The sequence below is a fragment of the Denticeps clupeoides genome, chromosome 13 (assembly GCF_900700375.1).
Source record: "Denticeps clupeoides chromosome 13, fDenClu1.1, whole genome shotgun sequence".
NCBI classification, from domain to species: Eukaryota; Metazoa; Chordata; class Actinopteri; order Clupeiformes; family Denticipitidae; genus Denticeps; species Denticeps clupeoides.
Window position 1 is genome coordinate 3,281,172 of NC_041719.1, and position 20,966 is coordinate 3,302,137.

Sequence of the window (20,966 nt, forward strand, 5' to 3'; positions counted from 1 at the left end):
ATATAGGTCATCATCATATTATGTGGTGAAATGAATAAATCCACCCTGACATGCACTCGTGACATATTGCGCCCGACACGTCGTGTTAAACGGGGGTTTATGTGTGCGTTACAGCGACCGTTATAGCGCCACATGCGCACGGCGGCGCGCCTCCCGGCCGCGCATGCGCGCTGGCGCCCCGCTGGCCGACTTATAAACAGCTGCGCTCTGCGCGGAGACGCGGAGACGCGGATTACCGGCGCGGCGCCGCGGATCGGGGCAGCGAGGAACGCGACGTCGAGGGACAGAGAGAAAGAGAGAGAGATAGAGAGAGAGAGAGAGAGAGAGAGAGGGGGGGGGGGGACCGACACGACGCGATGGACGCGTTGCGCTCGCCAGACGCGCCCGCCGACGCACGCCGACTGACCGCGGGGAGAAGGTACGACGTTCCGCCCGCGGAGCCCGATAAAGTTCGTTATTCCTGTATCACGAAGCGACCGAGTGCGGCCACGCTTACCTAGAAATTAAATCTATTATAAATCATAAAACATTATAGAATCATAAATATATACAAATATATATATATGTGTGTGTGTGTGTGTGTGTGTGTGTATATATATATATATTATTGGAATGAAAGATCTGCTGTTTTTTCGACAAGGTTGGGCCAGAAATGAATATTTAATTTAATTTCTGCGAGGCGCAGGGTTTGTACAAGTTGGACCCGAAGTGTAAAAGTCGAGGCTGAATCCCGGTGAATCCCGCAGATTATATAACGGATCCGACACGAACTCCCGTCCTCCTTCCACGCAGCGGTTTTGCACGCGAATAATTCTACCTGTCGGCCTCTGTGGCGAGTCCCCCCACCTGTTGACCACAGTGACCCCGCCTTCTCGTCTCGGACCCCGGACCAGCATGCCGAAGTGCAAGTGAAGCCCTTCATGCCAGCAGAGAAATGCCATATCTTTGCCATATCTTTATGCCAGACCCCCCACCCCAAAAAAAATGCATGAGTCAAGTTGATGTGGAGGTGGTACGAACCGACTATAAACGTATAAATCCTGATGTGTGCGATGCAGACAATGCTGTGTCAGTGCCTAGTTTTAATCGGTGAAATGATCTTGCGTATAATTTGGTAAATGTTTCGCCGCACCGCCCCCATATTGTGGCGTGTAAGTAAATAATGGTAATTAACCATAATTGCAACTTGCTGGTGTCGTGCTGCATTTGGTCCGGACTTGATCCTCCTCTCAGGCGCCACGTGAGGAGCGTCCTCATGCATATTCTACTTTGTCGTTAAGTGCATCGCGGTGGAAGTGACGGTTCGACGGGTGCCGGCTCCTCTTCCCCTCCAGTGGACGCTCCATAATTCATGGCTTGGAACAATAGTGGCCGTCGCTGTAAAATGCTCCATATGCTTTATTCAGCGCAGATTTGATGTACTGGAATAATTGCATCGTGTGATTTACAGTTTTTTGGAACGATGCAGCGCCACCTAGTGGTGCTTCCTTATATGACCTTCCTTATTGACGGGCAGTGGTGGCCCCGTAATCAGAAGGTTGCCGGTTCGAATCCCGAGCTGCCAGTGTGCGCAAAGTCACCGTCCCCACACACTGCTCCCCGGGCCCACTGCTCACCAAGGGTGACGGTTATAAGCAGAGGACACGGTTCACCGTGTCACCGCGTGCTGTGCTGCAGTGTTTCACAATGACAGTCACTTCACTTTTAAAACAAAAATGACGTCAAGTTAGGATTCATTTCTTTATTTCTTTCTGTGTGTCTGTCTATGTCTGAAAATTTGTCCTGATTGATGATGATTAATATGCAACATGCTGAATAGACAGCGACGAGGCAGTGTGTGTGGAATCCACTCCTCCTAATGTGCATTCACATATACGTTTATAATTTAGCGCAAAGGCAGATGAACGTTGCATAATGCGATGGTGCTCCTGCCACTCGCATTTCTTTTTTCCCCCCCGCACCGTGCTGCCAGTTTAAACCGGCAATCCGTAGTGACATTTCTGATTACGTGACATACTGGTTGCTGCTTCCTCGGGAAATTGCTATCAGACGTTTCAGGTCATTGCATGAAAATTAAAAAAACCTCACGTCGAAAATGAAATGTGCTATTTATGAAGACGCATTCCCCAGCGAAGCAGCAGGAGGAGTTACCCTCGCTCGTAACGGGCGATGTGGGTGACGGTATGAGGACGTGGTGTGGTGTGAGTGCCAGACGGGCCACTTTTTCTCAGGTTTAATAGAACCAGTGGAGGGTAAATTCATTAATTCGCCCTTTTAATTACTTTTCCTGTCAGGCCACAGAGTCCGCGGATTTAGTTTGTGGTTCTCGGGTGGCCTTGGGAAGCCGACTTCATTTTAAATCTTCAAGAGTCTTCAATACCGTCCCATTTTAATTTCTTCCGACTGCAGATAATGTCGGGATCACTTGAGCCTGGAAATAATATCCAGTCAGTAATTGATCATTTATTAAAAAACTGAGAAAATGTTGGGAAAGCTGCATGTTTTAGCAAGACAATTTATGATACGTTGATGCATGACAGTATACATTTACATTTACAGTATTTACCAGAGCGACTTACAATCAGTAGTTACAGGGACAGTCCCCCCCTGGAGACACTCAGGGTTAAGTGTCTTGCTCAGGGTGGTAGTAAGCGGGATTTGAACCTGGCTACCACCACCCTAGAAAGGTTCTCTGCTTCAGAAGGTGCAGATGGGCAGACATGTTGTTCTCCTGCATGTGTACATGCTGCTTGCTAGGGGTTGTGTAATCTCCCATGCGGAATCTCGGCTTGAGTCAAACGTCTCAGCCGTCGCGAGCCCCCTCGCCGCTATTCTTTGGCCGTCGATAAAGCCGTGTCCGGAGGCCCGCGTCCGCGATCGTTTCTGCGGCCGTTTATCGACTGCTTTTTACTTATGCTGGCTTGTTTATGGCACGGCTGTAAATCTGCTAATGTAAATGTGCCTTAAGATACATAAAGCATAAATTACACGAGACAACCCATTTCCTCACAAAAATAGAATGCACCACTTAATATATTTCCTTGCATTCCTCTCGTCCTGAATGTCCACTAAGTGCTGGTGGTGGAGTATGATGGACGTCTGTCAAACCAAAGGCCATCTTCTGAAATCAAGACGCACGCGCTCCTTTTCAGCGTGAGAATTGCAGCAGACGAGCAGGTTTGGGGTGAATTGAATCGACTGATGAGCTCAGAGCCGGGAACATGTGTAATTCTCCCCTGGATTAGAAGAGCTATCCTGGATTGACTCCATCTTAATGTGATTACAGAACCGTGCAGCTCCACACTGTGAAACAAACCCAAACAGTTGGGGAGAAGTTAAAAATTGAAGGCAACCCGCTTCCTCGTTTTCATGTCGTGGCACAGGCGTGAGGTTTAGAAAACTTCAATGGTTGCCTTCAATGTTTTCCGATTTTTCTTACAGTGCATATTAATTTGCAAATGTTCGCTTTTCAGAATTGCTGAATTAACCATTTCAAACTAGCAGAGTTGGTCTGTAAAGGTCTGAAATAATATCGCGTCAGGCTAAAATAATACAGTTTAATTAGTTCACCAAAATATAAAATACACATAAAATACAAACATTTTTAATAAAATAAATCTTGCTTTTCAATGTATAGTTTTTATAGTAGCTCCTGTTCAGTTGGACATGCATTGTACATTTCCTGTAATTATTATTATTAATGTTAATAACATTATAGGGCCCTTTAAATTCCGTTTAATTTTTTCCAAAATTGTTTCTTTTTTCCTAAATTCCATTTTTTTTTTCAATTAAAATTTTTCTGAATTCCGTGTTTTACGTTATAAACATATTTTTTCACCTAAAAACTATGTGATTGAGTGGGTGGGGAAAAAAGAACCTGCAATATGACAAATCACATTTAATCACTGTTAATCACTGCATTTACTGTTTGTGTTTGTAAATAATATGTGCGTTTTAGTTCAAAGAACTATTTCACAATATTACACATTATTCCTTTTGTAAATTTAAAGTGCTTCACGTTTGACCTCAACCTACAAAACGTATCAAATAAATAAACATCGGTCAGACCTGGAATACAAAAAAGTTGTGCCCACTTGCATAATGAATTGAACCATGTGGAACTGACACCTCATTTTGTATCAGCTGATTTGCTGGCGTGGACGGCTTGTGCTAGTTCGCTTTTCTCTATTTCTGATGTTGTGAGTCATTCACTGTAAGTGGTCGTCACATATGATCTTCCGATTCATAAAAAAAATTTGGCCATTGTTCCGCCCTAAACCTTTAGAGGCATTTACAGTCGAATTCATTGGGATGTGTGAAAGTCTCGGCTCAACCGGAAACACGTGTACTGGGCTGTGGCCACAAACGTGAATTACACACAATTCTGCATTTTATAGCAGATTCCGTCCTTTTTTTTGCGGAAATATTAGGCCACAAAATGAATGTCTATTCATTTGCAATTTTATTATCACGCAGCTCCATCTAGTGGTTCTTCCCAAAATGACCCTGAAATAAACGTAATGTTACGGTTCCTCTGTTTATTTTCATATGCCTGAAATATATATTTGTAATTTTCATCTTGAATTGATTGCAAGCTTAATAAGTTTGTGATGCCACAGGCTCAATTGATCCAGAGATACGGAGATACACACGAGATGATTGTGCTTGATGAGGCGTTGTGGAACGTGCCCCGTGTTCTAATACTTACTCTGTTTTTACCAAATCCTCATTAATGTATGGGCACTTGTCATTTCCAGCTGAAATAGGTTTCTGCAATTACCAAGATGTGATTACATTACCATGCAGCTTCGACTTGGTATAAATGCAGAGATGTTTGCTTTTCACTGATTCTTACTTGAGGTCTGCCGTTCCAGTGGTTTATGAATCTTTTGACTCATTTTACCTCCCTGTGTAAAACGAATCTGGCTCGATTAGGACGTAATATTTCGGAATGGTCCAAGGAATTTCCAAATCAAGCCGCGTAGCTTAATTTCCCCTGTCCCACAAGTCATAAAAGGAACAGTAAAGATCGAAACGGAACGTCGGGTTGATGGAGGAGAAATTTTCTCTTTACCAGCCGTGAAATGAGGGGAAAGGTAAACCAGGCCCAGCACTGACAGATTACAGAGAGTCGGATTCTGACCTCCCCTTTAGAAAAAAATAACCCTGTGACTACTTCTGAACGATGGGGCCTTAATCTCCTCAAACCTCCCTCGCCCCTGCGATTTTCTTTTTTTTTAACAGATGGCCTGCGTCTGAACTCATTTCACCGGTGAACGGTGGGGGAGGCTGCGTGTTCAGAATGAGCAGATTCCATGCACAGCTGACCACCTTCAGACCTCCATAACGTACGATGAAGGCAACACAGAGAGTGGAGAGTCCAGCCCGCCGAATGCAAAGTAGATTTGGCAATGATGGGGAAACCTGGGTATTGAACGTCTCAGATGATTCTGAAAGCAATACATCCTCCATTGCATCATCGCCATGGCATTATTCAGCTTCTAATTGGTCGTTCTTATTTTTAGTGCATGCTATTGCACACTGGAACTGCCATTCTTCTTCTTCTGTCATAGTTTTGCTATCCTTCACTAATGGGATTTCGGCGTGCCTAGACAGGGAGGTATGCCATGGAATCATTTTGTTTCATCATGTTCGTGTGAAGCAGCGGGGCACAATTTTTACCTCGGAACAGAAGCATGTGTGTGGCATTTGACGGTGGCTGGCTGACTTGAAGAGTACACGGCGGAGGGAGATGAAACCTTTTCACATGCAGACCAGGAGGGCTGCTTTCCGCAGCCTTGATTAGCATTTCTGCTGTCGGAAGACAGCCACGAGCAGAAGGCAGCAGCGATCTGTTTGGTCCCATAAAAACGGAGCGTCTGGAAGCGTGAAGGTGTGAAGGTAAAACCGAGGGAGCCTTCAGCTGGGAGGGAAGAAGCAGTAAATAGAGGAGGCCAAATACGACGAGACAGATGAGCTCCATCACACACCTCTCCCCGCAGAACCATGAGACCAGCCTGGCCGACCTTGTGGATGTATTTCATTTGAGAATCTGTTGTACCGCCCATAAGGCCTCGTCCTCACAGACGTTCGAAATCAGCGCCCTCTGAACGCCATGCCAGTTCTCCACTCACGTCTGCATCACGATGCATTGATTATGAGATTAGTTTCAATACTACTTCACTATCGGCACTACTTTTAACCACAATTTTTATATGCCGCCAGAAAATCAAGATAAAATCGATTATGTTCTGCACTTCATCGATGATGAACTCGCCCATGTCTGCATCACGATGCATCGATTATGGGATTAATTTCAACACCCCTATTTATATATGTACCGATCCATAAATCGTGCAGTTCTTGGTGTTCATCATCGGTGAAGTAGCATGGTGATGAACGGTGGGTCGGGGGATTTAATAAGAACGTTCGCTCCTCCGCCGCAGCACAAAGACTCCTGTGTTGCGCTCTTGCGGCCTTTCATTGAGTTTTCCCGGCTTATTGAGCTCGCTGGTGAAAAGGCCTCTCAGTTCGGTGCCCCAACTAACAAACAAAACTCTTTTAAAACCAAAAGAAGAAAAAAAATTTTTTGGAATGGCAACGTAGACCCAGTCCTGGCCAGACCTTGGGCTTCTGGTGGAGTCACATTTAATCTGGAGAGGATGTTTCCAGACAAGTGATTGATATTTTCTCTTGTAAATCACGACTCCCTGTCTCCATTTTCGAGCGGGCTGATCCGGCCCATCCGCTTTTCCCTATAAAGGGAGTCGAGGAAAATCTCCAGCTGTCACTCACTGGCGGACCAGCGAGTCTCTGGGCTGATTGGGATTCTCAGCAGATTCCGTTTTTTTTTTTTGTGCTTGCAATCCCGTGGTGTCTGGGGAGGAAAAAGAAGAAGCTCTCCCACCCAGACCTTTTGTGCAGATCCAGACTTTGTGCCAGAGGGGCTGCGCAGATAAAAGCAGCGGTTTAGAGACGCGCTCATGCAGGAGGTTTGCCCCATCAACGGTCTGATGCTTTACACGCAGCCGCGCTTATTCCACGATTCCACTGCAGGCCCTGTAGAGAGGACACAACAGGATACCTCGTCTTATAAAGCTTCAATTTAGACAGCGGCTGGGTAATAAATTCAGCCCTGTGGTTCCCTATAGTTTCACCACCACCTATACTACTGCAGAATTAATGCACAAGTTCAGTTAAGGTGGGAGTCTGTTGTTGGAGTAGTAAATAAATACAAAAAAAGAATCAAAAAGTCAATCACACTTCTGTGAAGTCAAACTGTCCACTTAGGAAGCAACACTGATGGACGATCCATGTCATATGCTGTTGTGCAAATGGAATACATTTACATTTACATTTACAGCATTTATCAGACGCCCTTATCCAGAGCGACTTACAATCAGTAGTTACAGGGACAGTCCCCCCCTGGAGCAGCTCAGGGTTAAGTGTCTTGCTCAGGGACACGATGGTAGCAAGCGGGATTCAAACCCGGGTCTTCTGGTTCATAGGCGAGTGTGTTACCCACTAGGCTACTACCACCCCTAGTGCACAATAGGCAACAGGTGGAAATTATAGGCAATTAGCAAGACATCCCCAATAAAGGCGTGGTCCTGCAGGTGGTGACCACAGACCACCTCTCAGTTCCTGTGCTTTCTGGCTGATGTTTTGGTCTGCATCGAATTGAATGCTGGCGATGCTTTAACTTCAGTGGTAGCATGAGACAGAGTCTAGAACCCCACAAGGGTGGCTCAGGTTGTGCAGCTCATCCAGGATGGCACATCAATGCGAGCTGTGGCTAGAAGGGTTGCCGTGTCTGTCAGCGTGGTGTCCAGAACATGGAGGAGACAAGCCAGGCTTATACCAGGAGACAAGCCAGTACATCAGGAGATGTGGAGGAGTCCGTAGGAGGGCAACTAACTTCCGCCTGTGTGGAAAGGAGGAACAGGGGGAGCTCTGCAAAATGACCTCCAGCATGTCATAAATGCGCATGTGTCTGCTCAAACGGCGGTCAGAGACAGACTCCTTGAGGAGTCCCACATGTGGGGGTTGTGCATACAGCCCAACAACATGCAGCATATTCGGCATTTGCCAAAGAACACCAAGATTGGCATATTCCTCATGTGGCTGGACTGTGTCAGCAATTCCTGCAAGATGAAGGCCTTGATGCTATGGACTGTCCCGCCTGATCCCCAGACCTGAATCCAATTGAGCACATCTGGGATATCTTGTCTCACTCCATCCACCAACGTTTCACCATGGACTGTCCAGGAGTTGACGGATGCTGTAGTCCACGTCTTGGTGGAGATTCTTCAAGACACCATCAGACACCAAGACCTCATCATCAGATACCAAGACATCATGAGGCCCAGGTGTTGTAGGGAGGTCATACAGGCCACACACTACTGAGCCTCATTTTGACTTGTTTTAAGGATACTACAACAAAGTTGGATCGTAAAGTGAAGTGATTGTCACTTGTGATACACAGCAGCACAGCACACGGTGCACAGAGTGAAATTTGTCCTCTGCATTTAACCCATCACCCTGAGTGAGCAGTGGGCAGCCATGACAGGGGAGCAGTGTGTGGGGACCATGCTTTACTCAGTGGCACTTTGGCGGATCTGGATTCAAACCGGCAACCTTCTGATTTCGGGGGCCGCTGCCTTAACCAATAGGCCACCACCGCCCCTGTAGTGTAGATCAGCCTGTAGTGTGTTTTTCCACTTCAATGTTGAGTGTGACTCCAAGTCCAAACCTCCATTGGTTGTTAAATTTCATTTCCAGTGATAGTTTGTGTGATTTTGTTGTCTGCACATTCAACTATGTAAAGAACAAAGAATTGAATATGAATATTTCATTCCTTCAGATCTAGGAAGTCTTATTTTTGTGTTCCCCTTTATTTTTTGAGCTGTGTTTATTCCTTTCATGACCCATCAGTCGAAAATTCCTTTATGGCTTTGTACAGATGAAATCTTTAACCCTTTCCATGCGCTATTTGCAGTCCTGTGTTTTAGTTCAAGACCTTCATTAAGCAACTTTGTATTGAATAAAACTCCTTTCCCTGTATTTTTAAAGCGAATTTTGTGCACAAGTTCAGACCATTTTGACAACAGGTTCATGTTCTGTGCTTGAATGTGGTTAGAAAATCCAGCATCGTACGTAGGCCAAACCATTCAAACCAACTGTACTGTGGGTACTGTATAAGTGAGAATACAGCCTGAAGCTAGCTTCAGACACGTTCTCTTACTTCAGGCCTCAAAATGAAGCCAGGTTATTAAAAAAAGCCCCTCCCCTCATGTGAAACCTTTCCAAAAGCCTGTTTTCCTGCTGAAAAAGAGTGGTGCAGCGGAATAGAAATGAAAAAAAGTAGGGAGCAGCCGTGATTGGCAGCAGCAGACGCCGCAGCGAGATGGGCCACCCCATAGGTCTAATTAGAGTCTTTGCCGGATTTTTGTTTTTCCCGTGTTTTTTTCACCACTCTTTCCATTCTGCCTCAATCCTGAATCCTCATCAGAGCAGAACTAATGAGTGATCATGCTTCTTTCCCTTCCCACCTACAGAACAGAAGAGGGGGGGGGGGAGAGAGAGAGAGAGAGAGAGAGAGAGAGAGAGAGAGATATAAATAAAAAAAATTCTACACTGAGAATATTAATGCCCTTTGAAATGTTAACTTACGGCCCCGTAATCAGAAGTGTTTGGGTTCGAATCCCAAGCCACTGAGGTGCCACTGAGCAAAGCACTGTCCCCACACACTGCTCCCCGGGTGCCTGTCATGGCTGCCCACTGCTCACCAAGGGTGATGGGTTAAATACAGAGGACACACCTTCTGATTAGGGGACGCTTCTTAACCTGCTAGGCATCCGCTGACTCACCATAAGCAAGTTAGGGCCGGGCGATTATACGATCGTGACCAATGAAGGTAAAAAAATTCAGCCTTGTGCACTGTTCACGATCAGATATCCAAAGTGTCCCAGAAGTTCCGTGAATTTCCCACACATTGACCGCAGCTCTCTGATGCCCATAAATTGCATGAAACATTCAGAGAACTAGAGCAGGCAAACAAGACATTAATGTTTGCATCATTAACTCACACGACGGAGAGCGGGAACGTGTTTATGTTCAAATCACTGTGTGGTTCCAATTCCAATAATAATCAGATTTTAGAGGAGCTTATGATAAACCGATAAGAGTTATCGGTACCTGAGCCAGAACTTGAGTTGAATCAGAGCAAGCTGAATAATATCATTTAAAATTGTGTTGCTTCAAATTTTTTACTGTGAATATACTGGCATTGGAAACTATTCAGAAACACTGGTGTAAAGCCAGCAAAGAGCAAAATGGCAGAAAATGGAGTAAAGTAGGGCAGAGTGGTTTCATATGTTAATAAACTGATTTATCATCTCTGGTGTATTCGGTTTCAGTCTGGCAATATCAGGGAAAAAAAGTAGATTAAAACCGATGGAAAAAATTATAATATAATAGACAGTATAATCATTATAATAATATCTATTATAATCATATATTATAATCATATAATAATATCTATTACTATTCCTGACTGTGCCACTATATTTAAGTTTGTTGAAAAATTCGATCATTTTTGTGGTGATATGAGTAGGAAGTCTTGGAACTCTCTGAGACGTTGCACGATTGCGAATGGCTTTTCTTCGGAGGCAGAGATGGAGGGTTCTCGCTCGCCCGCCCTCCACCTCTCTCTCTCTCTCTCTCTCGCTCTAATACAGACGTACAGCCAGATGGAAGTCCTTCATATGTTCTCCTCTTTGCTTCCTTTCCTTTTTCGTTTTTACCACCAGAGATTAGAACAGGCTCGGCCTTGATAGGAACTGGGTGGCGCGGGTGCCACTTCTCCAAGGTTCTCCTCGGCCTCTTGGTGCCAGCAGCATGGAGTGCATCTGGCTGCCTTCTACACTCTCCCTTGGGTAGGACACCTGGGGACGGGACGTCAGTGGCGTGGACATGACGGGGGTGTGACTCATCAGGGCGGAGCCTCGTGAACGACGGAACGAGGGGGGGCCATGGCCAAGCCTTTCTACCGCCTGCAGCGCTTCCTTCGGCAGATGCAGCTCTTCTTCCTCTTCCTGGGCGTGGCCTACATCATGGCGGGAAGTGTTCTGCTGCTGCAGCGGGCGGGGATGGTGGTGTACCATCGCGGAATCGGCGCGGGCGCCGCCGTCCTCCCCGCCCCGTCCCTGCCCGCCCCTCCTCGGGCGCTGGGCGGCTCCCTCGTCACCCGAGCCACCATGGTCCGGGCGCGTCCCCCGCGCAGCTCGCCCGACGACCGCGACGGGCCGCAGTGGCTCCTGACGCGGAACCAGGAGATCCGGCAGCTGCGGCGCCGCTGGTTCCACAGTCTGATGTCCGAGCAGGACGGGTCCAGGGTGGAGAGAGTGACCGCTCAGAGGAAGATCCGCCATAAAGGTGACACTTACTTTCATCATCAAGCTCCGCCCTGAAGTGCGCAGTGAAGATAAATCCTGTCTTGTGTGTGTTTGTGTGCGAGATCAGGAACGTACATAGGCTGCTTCCAGGATGACGCCAAGGACCGCACCCTGAAGGGCACGGTGTCTTACGATTTCCGCAAAATGTCCACGTCCCTGTGCCAGGACACCTGCTCGGAGAGGTAAATAACAGCCGAGCGTGAGTGACGTGTGCACAATAAAATCATAGAAGGAGGCCTGTCAGTGTGTGTGTGTGTGTGTGTGTGTGTGTGTTTGTGTGTTCACACCTAATTGACCACTCCGGCGGAAGTGAGGTGACTGACACGCGCCCTTTAATTAGTCGCCCCGTGTTTACCGGCGTGTTTGACATTTCGGCTTTCTTCAAACACGCCTTTTTAAACAGTTTGCAGTGAAAACACCGCCGGCCCGTTTCGCATTTTAATTCTGCGCCTGGCGTGTTTACGCTGCAGATCCGGCCAACACAACCGCAGCCGGCGGATGCCATTTTAATTCGTCTTTTAATCGCACCGCGGCAGCGAGAGGATGGCATTTCGGCTAATCCCTGTCGAGTCGCCACATGCCGCCACTTTCGCCGTTTAACGGTGTTTAACTCGCCGGTGAAAAGGAATGACAGAGTTGCTGAAAGGAGGGAGAAGAGGAGCGGTGGGGAGTGAGGAAGGAAGGCGGGAGTGTACAGGGGAGCCCCTGTATTCACAGCTGCAGGCCGGGGGGCATGTTGGGGGGGGGGTGGCAGCGGATTTACACTGCGGTGCCAATAACCGGCTGCTTACCTCAGCGGAGGAGCGCCGGGCCCGGGCCAGGCGCTGCTGGGGACGCGGGGACGTGGGGACCGACGCTAATGAAATCAACTCTGTCCCCTCACACGACTTTTTAGATGCAATACCCATGCAGTACAATACTCATGTAGCGTCTTTTCGTGGGCGGAGCTGGTATTTCGAATTTTAATCAGTTTCAATACATCACACAAATTAAGAACTAATTGTTTCGCTCATACCAGAATTTAATTAGCTAATTATTTTTTATTTAAACAATGCAGGGGCAAACATGCAATTCCATTGGTGCTCTGAATGCCAGCATCGTTTGAATTATCGTCATTTTTGCGCCCGAATGGCCAGATCGAAAATAACCATTCATCCTGTTCTGAAATTCCATATTGCACGCTTGATCTTTCAGAAACTGTTCAGGAATTTGAACAGTGCCATGTTTAAAGAACCTTGTGCTAAATTGCAGACATTTTAATGGCTGAAATGCACATCTGGTATTTGCAGATAAAGGCATTTGGGTCTTTGTCCGCGAAGAGCTGTCTGAGGAGACGGATTTGTAAAAGGAAAGAGTTTAAAAGGGGTTTCGAAGTCCTCCGCCTTCCGGAGACATTTTCCCATTTCCATCCTTTTCAAACGCATTCCGTTTTCCACCATCAAGGCCGTGGTGGTGTTTTTTTTTTAAAAGCGAGATTCACTGTTTTTTTATTGAAATTTTCTTTATTCCAGTGGGTACCAGTTTGCTGGACTAGAGTATGGGTCGGAGTGTTACTGTGGCAACCGCATCATCGGCCCTCGCATGAGGGAGGACGAGTGTAATCTGGACTGCAAAGGGGAGAAGGGCTCCATTTGTGGGGGCGTGGCCCGCCTGTCTATATACAAGGTGGATGAGCTGCTGCCGGGTCAGCGGAGATGTGAGTACGGGAACACATACAAATACGTATACATTCACACACATTCAAGTTGCATTCATACACACACACACACATGCATATTGATTTGATGAAATTGAACACTTGTTTTCCATTATGACACACAAATGATTAAACACACACACACACACACCTCTGCTTCCCAGTCTCAGGCACCTAGATAGGGATGCTCACACACTCGGGGTGGGAATCTTTAGGCACCTCACGATTCGATTACGATTACGATTACAGGCCTCCATGCGAATATAACATGATTATTGATGCATCTTCATGCATCTTTCTCTCCCTTCACATTGGTATTTTCAAGGCAAAGCATTTGTAATGAACGGAAATTAGTTTGTTTCCAATTTCTTTTATTAAACAATCAGCTGTGTAATTCTTCAAACAGAAAATGAATTTAACTGAAATCAGCTTTGACACATAAATAATGCTTGTGGACCTACTGATCTTATTCAAAACTAAATAATGAAGAGTCCAGGACCTGTCACCTCAGCAAAGGTCTGACTATAGAACATCTCTGACAAAAAAAATCCATAAATTAATAAATACATAATCTCAAGTGATGCTCGTGGACTTAACTAAGAACATAAATACAGCTGCCCATATTCACAAATACTTTAATCCAAGACTTAACCTTTCAAACAACGTCTTGCACGGTCAAATTTGAAATTTTGCTGTGTGCCGCTCTGCATTTTCGCATGGACAATAGAATGAAAGCATCGAAGCGGGCGGCTGTTTTTATGCTCCTTCAAAACACACACGCAAGGAATGGAGGAAAAGCTGATCTGAAAAGCTCTTCTACGACAAAAAACCACGCCTAGGTGTGACTGGGGTGACTGTGGCCTGACTGCGACCCTCTATGCCCACGCAGTGTGGGGTGATCTCGCCCTCGGGCCCACTGCTTAAACTCTGCATGCGAACAACCCTGAACGACGCCAGAGCAGCTGTTCTGTTGTTTTTAATGTCAGGAAGCCCACCGGAGTAAAGACTTTATTTTATCCGCTGTTGCAGACTGAAAGCTCGTAGCCCCGGTGACACCGGCTGATTGCGGCGAGTGCATTGATCCGTTGTGCGTCAACGCGCCCGGGCTTAATGCCGCTGTAATTACGGTGATCTCACGCGCCCCTGTCCTCCGTCGGCGAGTCAATTCCCGCCTCAGATCCGGACACCGCCCCAGTTCACAGACGCGCCCGGGGCAGTGGCAGGTGGGGGGAAATAAAAATACACCGATAAAGCAGGGGAGTCCAGCAGATGCATGATTACAGGTCCTAATCGTTTCTGCCCATTTACTTATTTCAACATGATTAACAGAAGTGCCGTAGCCCGTCTGAGGTTGATTCCATTAGATAATGTGCAACAGTAATTTGCTTACAAGATGGAGTCTCGAGTGCTCATTGTACCTTCGATTGAACATTCCTTTTTTTAACGATTCTGCCTCATTACCTTGTTGATGGTCCCAACCACAGATTATACACAGATATTATACATAAATATTACGGTGAATAATCATGCTGTGGGTGTTACTGGTGTGCTGCTCTGACCATTCTCACGATATAGCTCTCGATATAACAGAATTTGCCCCACATTTACACGTGCATTTATATTAAAGCACACTATGTGGTTCTAACACTTGTGGTTCTAACCCATTCTAAAATTGGTTATTAATTAAAGGACATAATAATAATTAAGATAATCATAGTGGATGTGAAATAATCACCCTTCGTCTTTCAGGTACTGAAACATTTCTGGGCCTGAAAGTAGTCATTTTCAATTTTGGCCAATAAAGGAAGGTTAACATTGTCTGATTTCAATGTCCAACCGATATATAGTACAGGCCAAAAGTTTGGACACGTCTTCTTATTCAACGTGTTTTCTTTATTTTCATGACCATTTACGTTGGTAGATTCTCACCGAAGGCATCAAAACTATGAATGAACACATGTGGAGTTATGTACTTAACAAAAAAGGTGAAATAACTGAAAACACGTTTTATATTCTAGTTTCTGTACTGTATATCAGTGCATCCCTACCAAAAACATAATGTTAAGGTCAGCTTGTTCAGAAAACATCATTAACATCAGTACTCTTTTTAATTGATGAAATTATAGCAAGTTTGTGAGTGCAACACATACAGTATCTTCAATCTGCTGAGGAAAACTCTCAAGACATTCTTCACATTCCAAATTGGCATCAGCACATCCAAAACCCTGAAAAGGAAAAGCAAGATCCCACCAGTGTCATTTGTGTGCTTAAGGCGGAGCTAATTCTGGCAGAAGAGCCTGTTGGGCTCGCAGGTCCCTGGCGAAATGTGCCTTAACATTACTGACACCACTCAGACCGAATGACTGGAGACTCTTATGTTCACAAGCATGGCTAATTGTCTCCATTTTAAATGGTGTTGCAGTAATTCGACACACTCTACGGGTTCTTTTCCCCCTTTTTTCTTAAGGGCCTTTCTTCTACAAGTGCTGAATTCAGAAAGACTCTAATTTCAAGGTTTCCTTGTAAAACATGCATGGTTGATGTGTACGTTCAGAGAACCAGGATTAATTCAGTGCACACTTAGTTTACATGTATATGTGGGAAGTATATATTATATATATTCAACACCCATCACATTGTGAAAATGTTGGCTTTTTAAAGTACTCCATTATGTCCTTCCTCCTCATGTCCTGCTTTATAACAGTATTATTATTATTATTTTTTGCATGACAGAGTTGACAAGGTACAAAAAATGCAATGAAAATGCAATTTAAAAAAAATTATTTTCCATAATAATAATGATTTTTTTTCCTTCCTTCCTGGTGAATCCAGACAGGAACGTGCGCTATCGGGGCTGTTTCAGGAAGCCGGAGAACATGACCGCCGCTGCTCTGGTGCACGTGCTGCAGCCCAACCTCACGTCTCAGTCCTGCATCGAGGTCTGCATGGACAAGGTTGGCTTCAACTGCTCCCGTCACCCGCAACCACACCGCCTCGGCCCGCTGCTCACGCGCCGAGATTAGCATTGATTGGCGCAGGCCCCCCAGCCCCGGCGCGGCTAACTGCTCGCCCCGTGGACGCGGTGATGGAGGTCCAACTTTCCTACCGCGCCCGAAAACAATCTCGCTGTTTCAACTTTAATGTGCCCCTAAAGAGAATCAATTGATTCTGTAATCATTCTCACAAGCTGCTTTTGCTTGCTGTGACAGCTCCTGCTTCATCTAAAGCTTTATTTTTTCGAGCGAGACGTCGCCTATTTCATCACAGTCTCTGCTGATTAAACCCGCTGCTTTTTCAGATATTGGAATATAAAAATAGATATTGACACCGACCCAAGACTGCGTCAGCATGCTGAACACATGCCGCTGTCTCTCTATTGATTTCATTGCACGTCGTATAGATCTCCTTGAAGAGGCGTCAATGGGTTATGTTGATGCTGAAGAAAGAGATAATGAGTTTTCTGATACCCGTTCGTATCTTTCTTCATTTTTTTAATTCGGACACTTATTTCCACTCTACACACACACACACAACGCTGTATTTTCCAGCATATTTCCAGTGTACAAGAGAGCAGCCTTTTCCTGTTTGATTTTTTATTTTTTGTCTGAGCTTGACGTCCTTTTTTGGTACTTTTAATTCATAATTTTTCCTGTGATGTCACCACTAGAGCTGTAAATCTTGGCCCGAGTCGGGTCTGGTTGGGTTCAGGCTCAATTTTTATCGTTTTAGTCGGTCTTCCGGTCTATAGTACCTATGTGCTATGTAAATTTGTTTCATTTAATTTTTATTTTTTAAAAATTAATTGTTAATTTGATTTGCAATTCTCGGACACCGTTGCGAGAGAGATGGTGAGAAGGTGACCCGGATTCTAGCCTCTGGCGGTTACGTTTTAAACCCGCACATTTCCTTTCCGTTTCCTCCAAGTCTTCGTCTTCAACTCACAGTTGTCCACTTGAAGTCATGAGACCGGACAGGCCGGGTTTTTAAAAAAAATCTGTCCCGATTTTAGGAATTTCCTTTGGCCATCCTGAGGAGGCCGGACTGCTTTTGTGGTTATGCCACCCCACACTTCACCCTCCACAAGCCCAGAGGTGAGGAGCACTGTGCCCTGGCCAACACCTCCAGCCCAGCCCGGTCCGCCAGTCAGCACTTCTACCAAGTCTACCAGACGCCGGTGCAGGGTGAGAGAGAAAAGCAGTAATGTGTGTGTGAGATCAGGTCCAATACGCTCCATAATAACAAATGATTTATTATAATAGTTTCTTTTTTCCTTCCTCACAGACTCTAGGTGCATTGAGAGGACGTTCCTCCTGGAGAAGTCCCATTCGCTGGTGGCTTTGTCCAGCTTTCCTGGGGCTGGGAACACGTGGGTCCGCCACCTGATTGAACTCGCTACTGGCTACTACACGGGCAGCTACTATTTCGATGGCACCCTGTACAACCGAGGTAATCAATCGCGAGGATGAAGTGCGGCCATTATCCAGACACCGCAGTGCTTTCGGGATTTGTTACCTGACCAGTCATGCTAATGCCGAACTAATCGCCTGTCGATGTTTTAAACGGCTCCACGTCCGGCTTAACCGCGCGTTTGCCTGTGTGCCTGAAGGGTTCAAGGGTGAAAAGGACTACTGGAAGAGCGGACGCACCATCTGCGTGAAGACGCATGAAAGCGGGAAGCGCGATATCGAAATGTACGATTCGGCCATCCTCTTGATCAGAAACCCATACCGGTCGCTGATGGCGGAGTTCAACAGGAAGTGCGCCGGACACCTCGGCTTTGCTTCAGACCAGCACTGGAAGAGCAAAGGTAATCATAATCAGCATACTTTTACTATTCAACTCATGTAGTGAATGCATCATTTTTTAATTTATGCATGATAGTTATGCTGGGCGATATGGCAAAAAAAAAAAAATCCCATATTTATCCAAAAAATTAAGAAAAACATCCTTAAAATTTTAGAGGCAGTGAAATGTAAAGTAAAATAACATGCAATTACTCTGTATATAGTTTGTACCATAACTGCCATAATCGTTGCCATACGACGATTCGTTTCGAAGGAGGGAGCTCAAATCCAGCTCTCTCCCCGTCCTTCTTTTTCCGTCCTTCTTTAGTACAATCACCCAGCCCTAACCGCAGTTTTATCAGAATAACAGCTAATGAACAGTGCACTTGTTGAATCATATTTAATGATATTTCAGATGTCAAGTACTATAATACTATTAATTCATTACAATTTAGTTGGAGCATTTTATAAATATTAACACATTAATGCACATCTTTATGCGAAATTCTATGGGAATTTCTTCTTCCAGAGTGGCCGGAGTTTGTGGGGAGCTACGCGTCCTGGTGGGCGTCTCACGTGCTGGATTGGTTGCGCTACGGTCGGCAGGTCCTGGTCGTTCATTACGAGGAGCTCCAGGAAGATCTGGTGCCCCGGCTGAGGGCCATCGCCCAGTTCCTCAACGCCAGCGTCAGCGAGGAGCGTCTTCTGTGCGCCGAGAGCAACAAGGACGGCCATTTCAAGCGCTCTGGCGCCCATCGGCCCACGCTTGACCCCTTCACCCCGGAAATGAGGCTCTTGATCGACGGCTACATCACGGCCGTGGATCAGGCGCTGAAGGAGAGCAATCAAACGGGCCTGCCGCGGGAGTACCTGCCCAGATGATGAGAGGTCTTCACCAGCATAGGATTCATTTCCTGGTTGGAGAAAGAACGAAATTCTTCCCCCGAAAAGAAAGCAGAAATTAAACAACCAAAAAAAAAAAAAAGAAGCTTCCCTGACGACCGGTCTGCAGAGAGCCGCTCGGAAGGATGGCGAGTTCGCTACGTGTTTAGACGCGGCGCGTTTCTGGTACGAGATTAAGGCGCGAGGATCTGGAACTCTGATTAAATGGCGGCGACGGTGTCTTCTTTCCCTTTTCTCATCTCTTCAGATGAGCCGGTTCCACCCCCCACCCCCCTTTTTTTAAGTACAGCGATTCATTCGGAAGCCCTGGATGTTGTGATGTTAAGCCGCAGCAGCCCGCGGCCTCGCTACGTCTCCGGGGGCTTGAGGAGGACGCGTAGAGCCAGGTCTTCACGAGCAGGACTGTGCTGAAGGGCCGGGCCCGGAGCCGGTCCGTCGTTGGGAGGAGGAACGATGCGAGAAGGGAACTCCCGCGGAGTAATCCTGTCAAAATAAAATCCCTCTCTGGACACAAGAGGAAACGCCGGGAGCGAGGCAGGGGACATAAACAACATTAAGCCTCGGGTCGAGACGGACCTCTTTGGCTCAGGACGCAGAGAGAGAGACGACTCTGCTCTTCTAGCGCTAATCGCCATTTTAATGGCCGAGACGAACACTGGAAGTCAGATCCACGGGGAACAAACAGACGGGAACGTCTCAGCAGGAGGGGAGCGGCGGGGGGGGTGGTGGTGGTGGGGGGTGTTATTACATATGTGACCGCGTCCATATTTTCATCTGTTCACTTTGCACATTGCAGTAACGGATCAGGAAGCATTTTGGCGGCGTGCTGCTCATCGATTTCCATCGAAATTCAGCCGCCCGCGTCGAGGTCAAGTCGCGCTCCGCCCTCTGCACACCACCTCCTGCTTCTCCGCCGGCTTAACGCGCCGAGATCATGGCGGGTTCCATCTCTTCCAAGTCCACCTAACAGCAGGGCTTTAACCTCCGTCTTTCTCTCTTTACTTTGTCGTCTGTCTGACCTGTTCTGTTCTGCGGTCGTGTTCATCGTACGTTTTGCCATCATGTGCAACACGGCTCCGTACGGTTAACCCATCAGCAGCAGAGTTGCTAGACAAGTACGCCTGTGTCCGGTTTAACCCCTCGCCGGAAACCGGTACTAACCGCTACTTTTTTTTTTTTATTGCGCCATGTTCCAGAAGCTTCTAGAACTGTGCCATGGAAAAGAGCCTTAACAAAGATAGGAGGAACGTACGCTGTGGAGAAGTTTCCTCAGGCTCTGCCCTGAGGGTCCTGTGACATCTGTCCATGCGGTGCCGTGCTACACCTCCACCTCCACGCCCTGCTCAGAGCTTCTGGTGTCATTTCAGATAAAGTCATCCGGATTTTTTATATGGAAAAGGGTCGGGCATTAATAAACTCCATGGAGCACAGTTAATATGTGTCTGTCCTTTTATTTCTTAATTGATTGATTGATTGATTAATATGCACTTGTGTGCTACTGGCACACAGTCGGTCCATTAAATGCAGAAATCCATGGAATCATGTTCTACCAGGTTCACACACCACCATGTCAGTGTTCTAGTCGTCAGCCAGATTTCAGGTAAGTGGACAGAAATCGATGGAACCCTTCAGACACCCTTCCACCAGGTCTGAAGTTCCCTGTCTGTTAAGTTTGACTCCACTGTCTCCTCCAGCAAGATCCGCGACCCCTGAGGACCTAATGTGTTCATCTTTAGTTTTACTGAGAGGTGTTCTGCAGTGGATAAAGTGAAATGTACCATCAGCATTTCTCCTATTGAGGCCTCAGAGTTGATGGGTTGTCCACACAGTTCAGGCGGGGAACATTTCCTCACCTTATAATGTTCTAATAATTTATCACATGCTTTTAACCACATCAACGTATAGAAGTAGCTTTAAAAACGATGCTGGACAAGAAAGTGCTGCTCGGTTTGGAAGTGTGTGTGAAGTTTTCCTTTGAAGTGGTTGTCATTGTGAAACGCTGCAGCACAGCACATGGTGACACAACGAGATGTGTCCTTTGCATTTAACCATCACCATGAGCAGTGGGCAGCCATGAAAAGCGCCCGGGGACCAGTGTCTGGATGGAATATATGCATTTACAATCGA

General features: G+C 46.4%; 1 protein-coding gene across 2 annotated transcripts; it reads left to right on the forward strand.

The window, feature by feature from the left end:
- The first annotated feature begins 203 nt into the window (after window positions 1–203).
- On the forward strand, window positions 204–20,269 carry wscd1a (WSC domain containing 1a). Of its 2 annotated transcripts, XM_029001323.1 has the most exons (9): window positions 204–418; window positions 10,812–11,436; window positions 11,524–11,638; window positions 12,968–13,152; window positions 15,985–16,106; window positions 17,162–17,333; window positions 17,434–17,598; window positions 17,759–17,959; window positions 18,466–20,269. In XM_029001323.1, the coding sequence occupies exons 2-9, from the start codon at window positions 11,034–11,036 to the stop codon at window positions 18,816–18,818; spliced, it is 1,716 nt and encodes a 571-aa protein (XP_028857156.1). In that variant the 5' UTR covers window positions 204–418; window positions 10,812–11,033; the 3' UTR covers window positions 18,819–20,269. The 2 variants fall into 2 exon arrangements, with proteins under 2 accessions (XP_028857156.1, XP_028857157.1); XM_029001324.1 differs by lacking the exon at window positions 204–418 and having other exon boundaries at window positions 9,595–11,436.
- The last annotated feature ends 697 nt before the right edge of the window (window positions 20,270–20,966 follow it).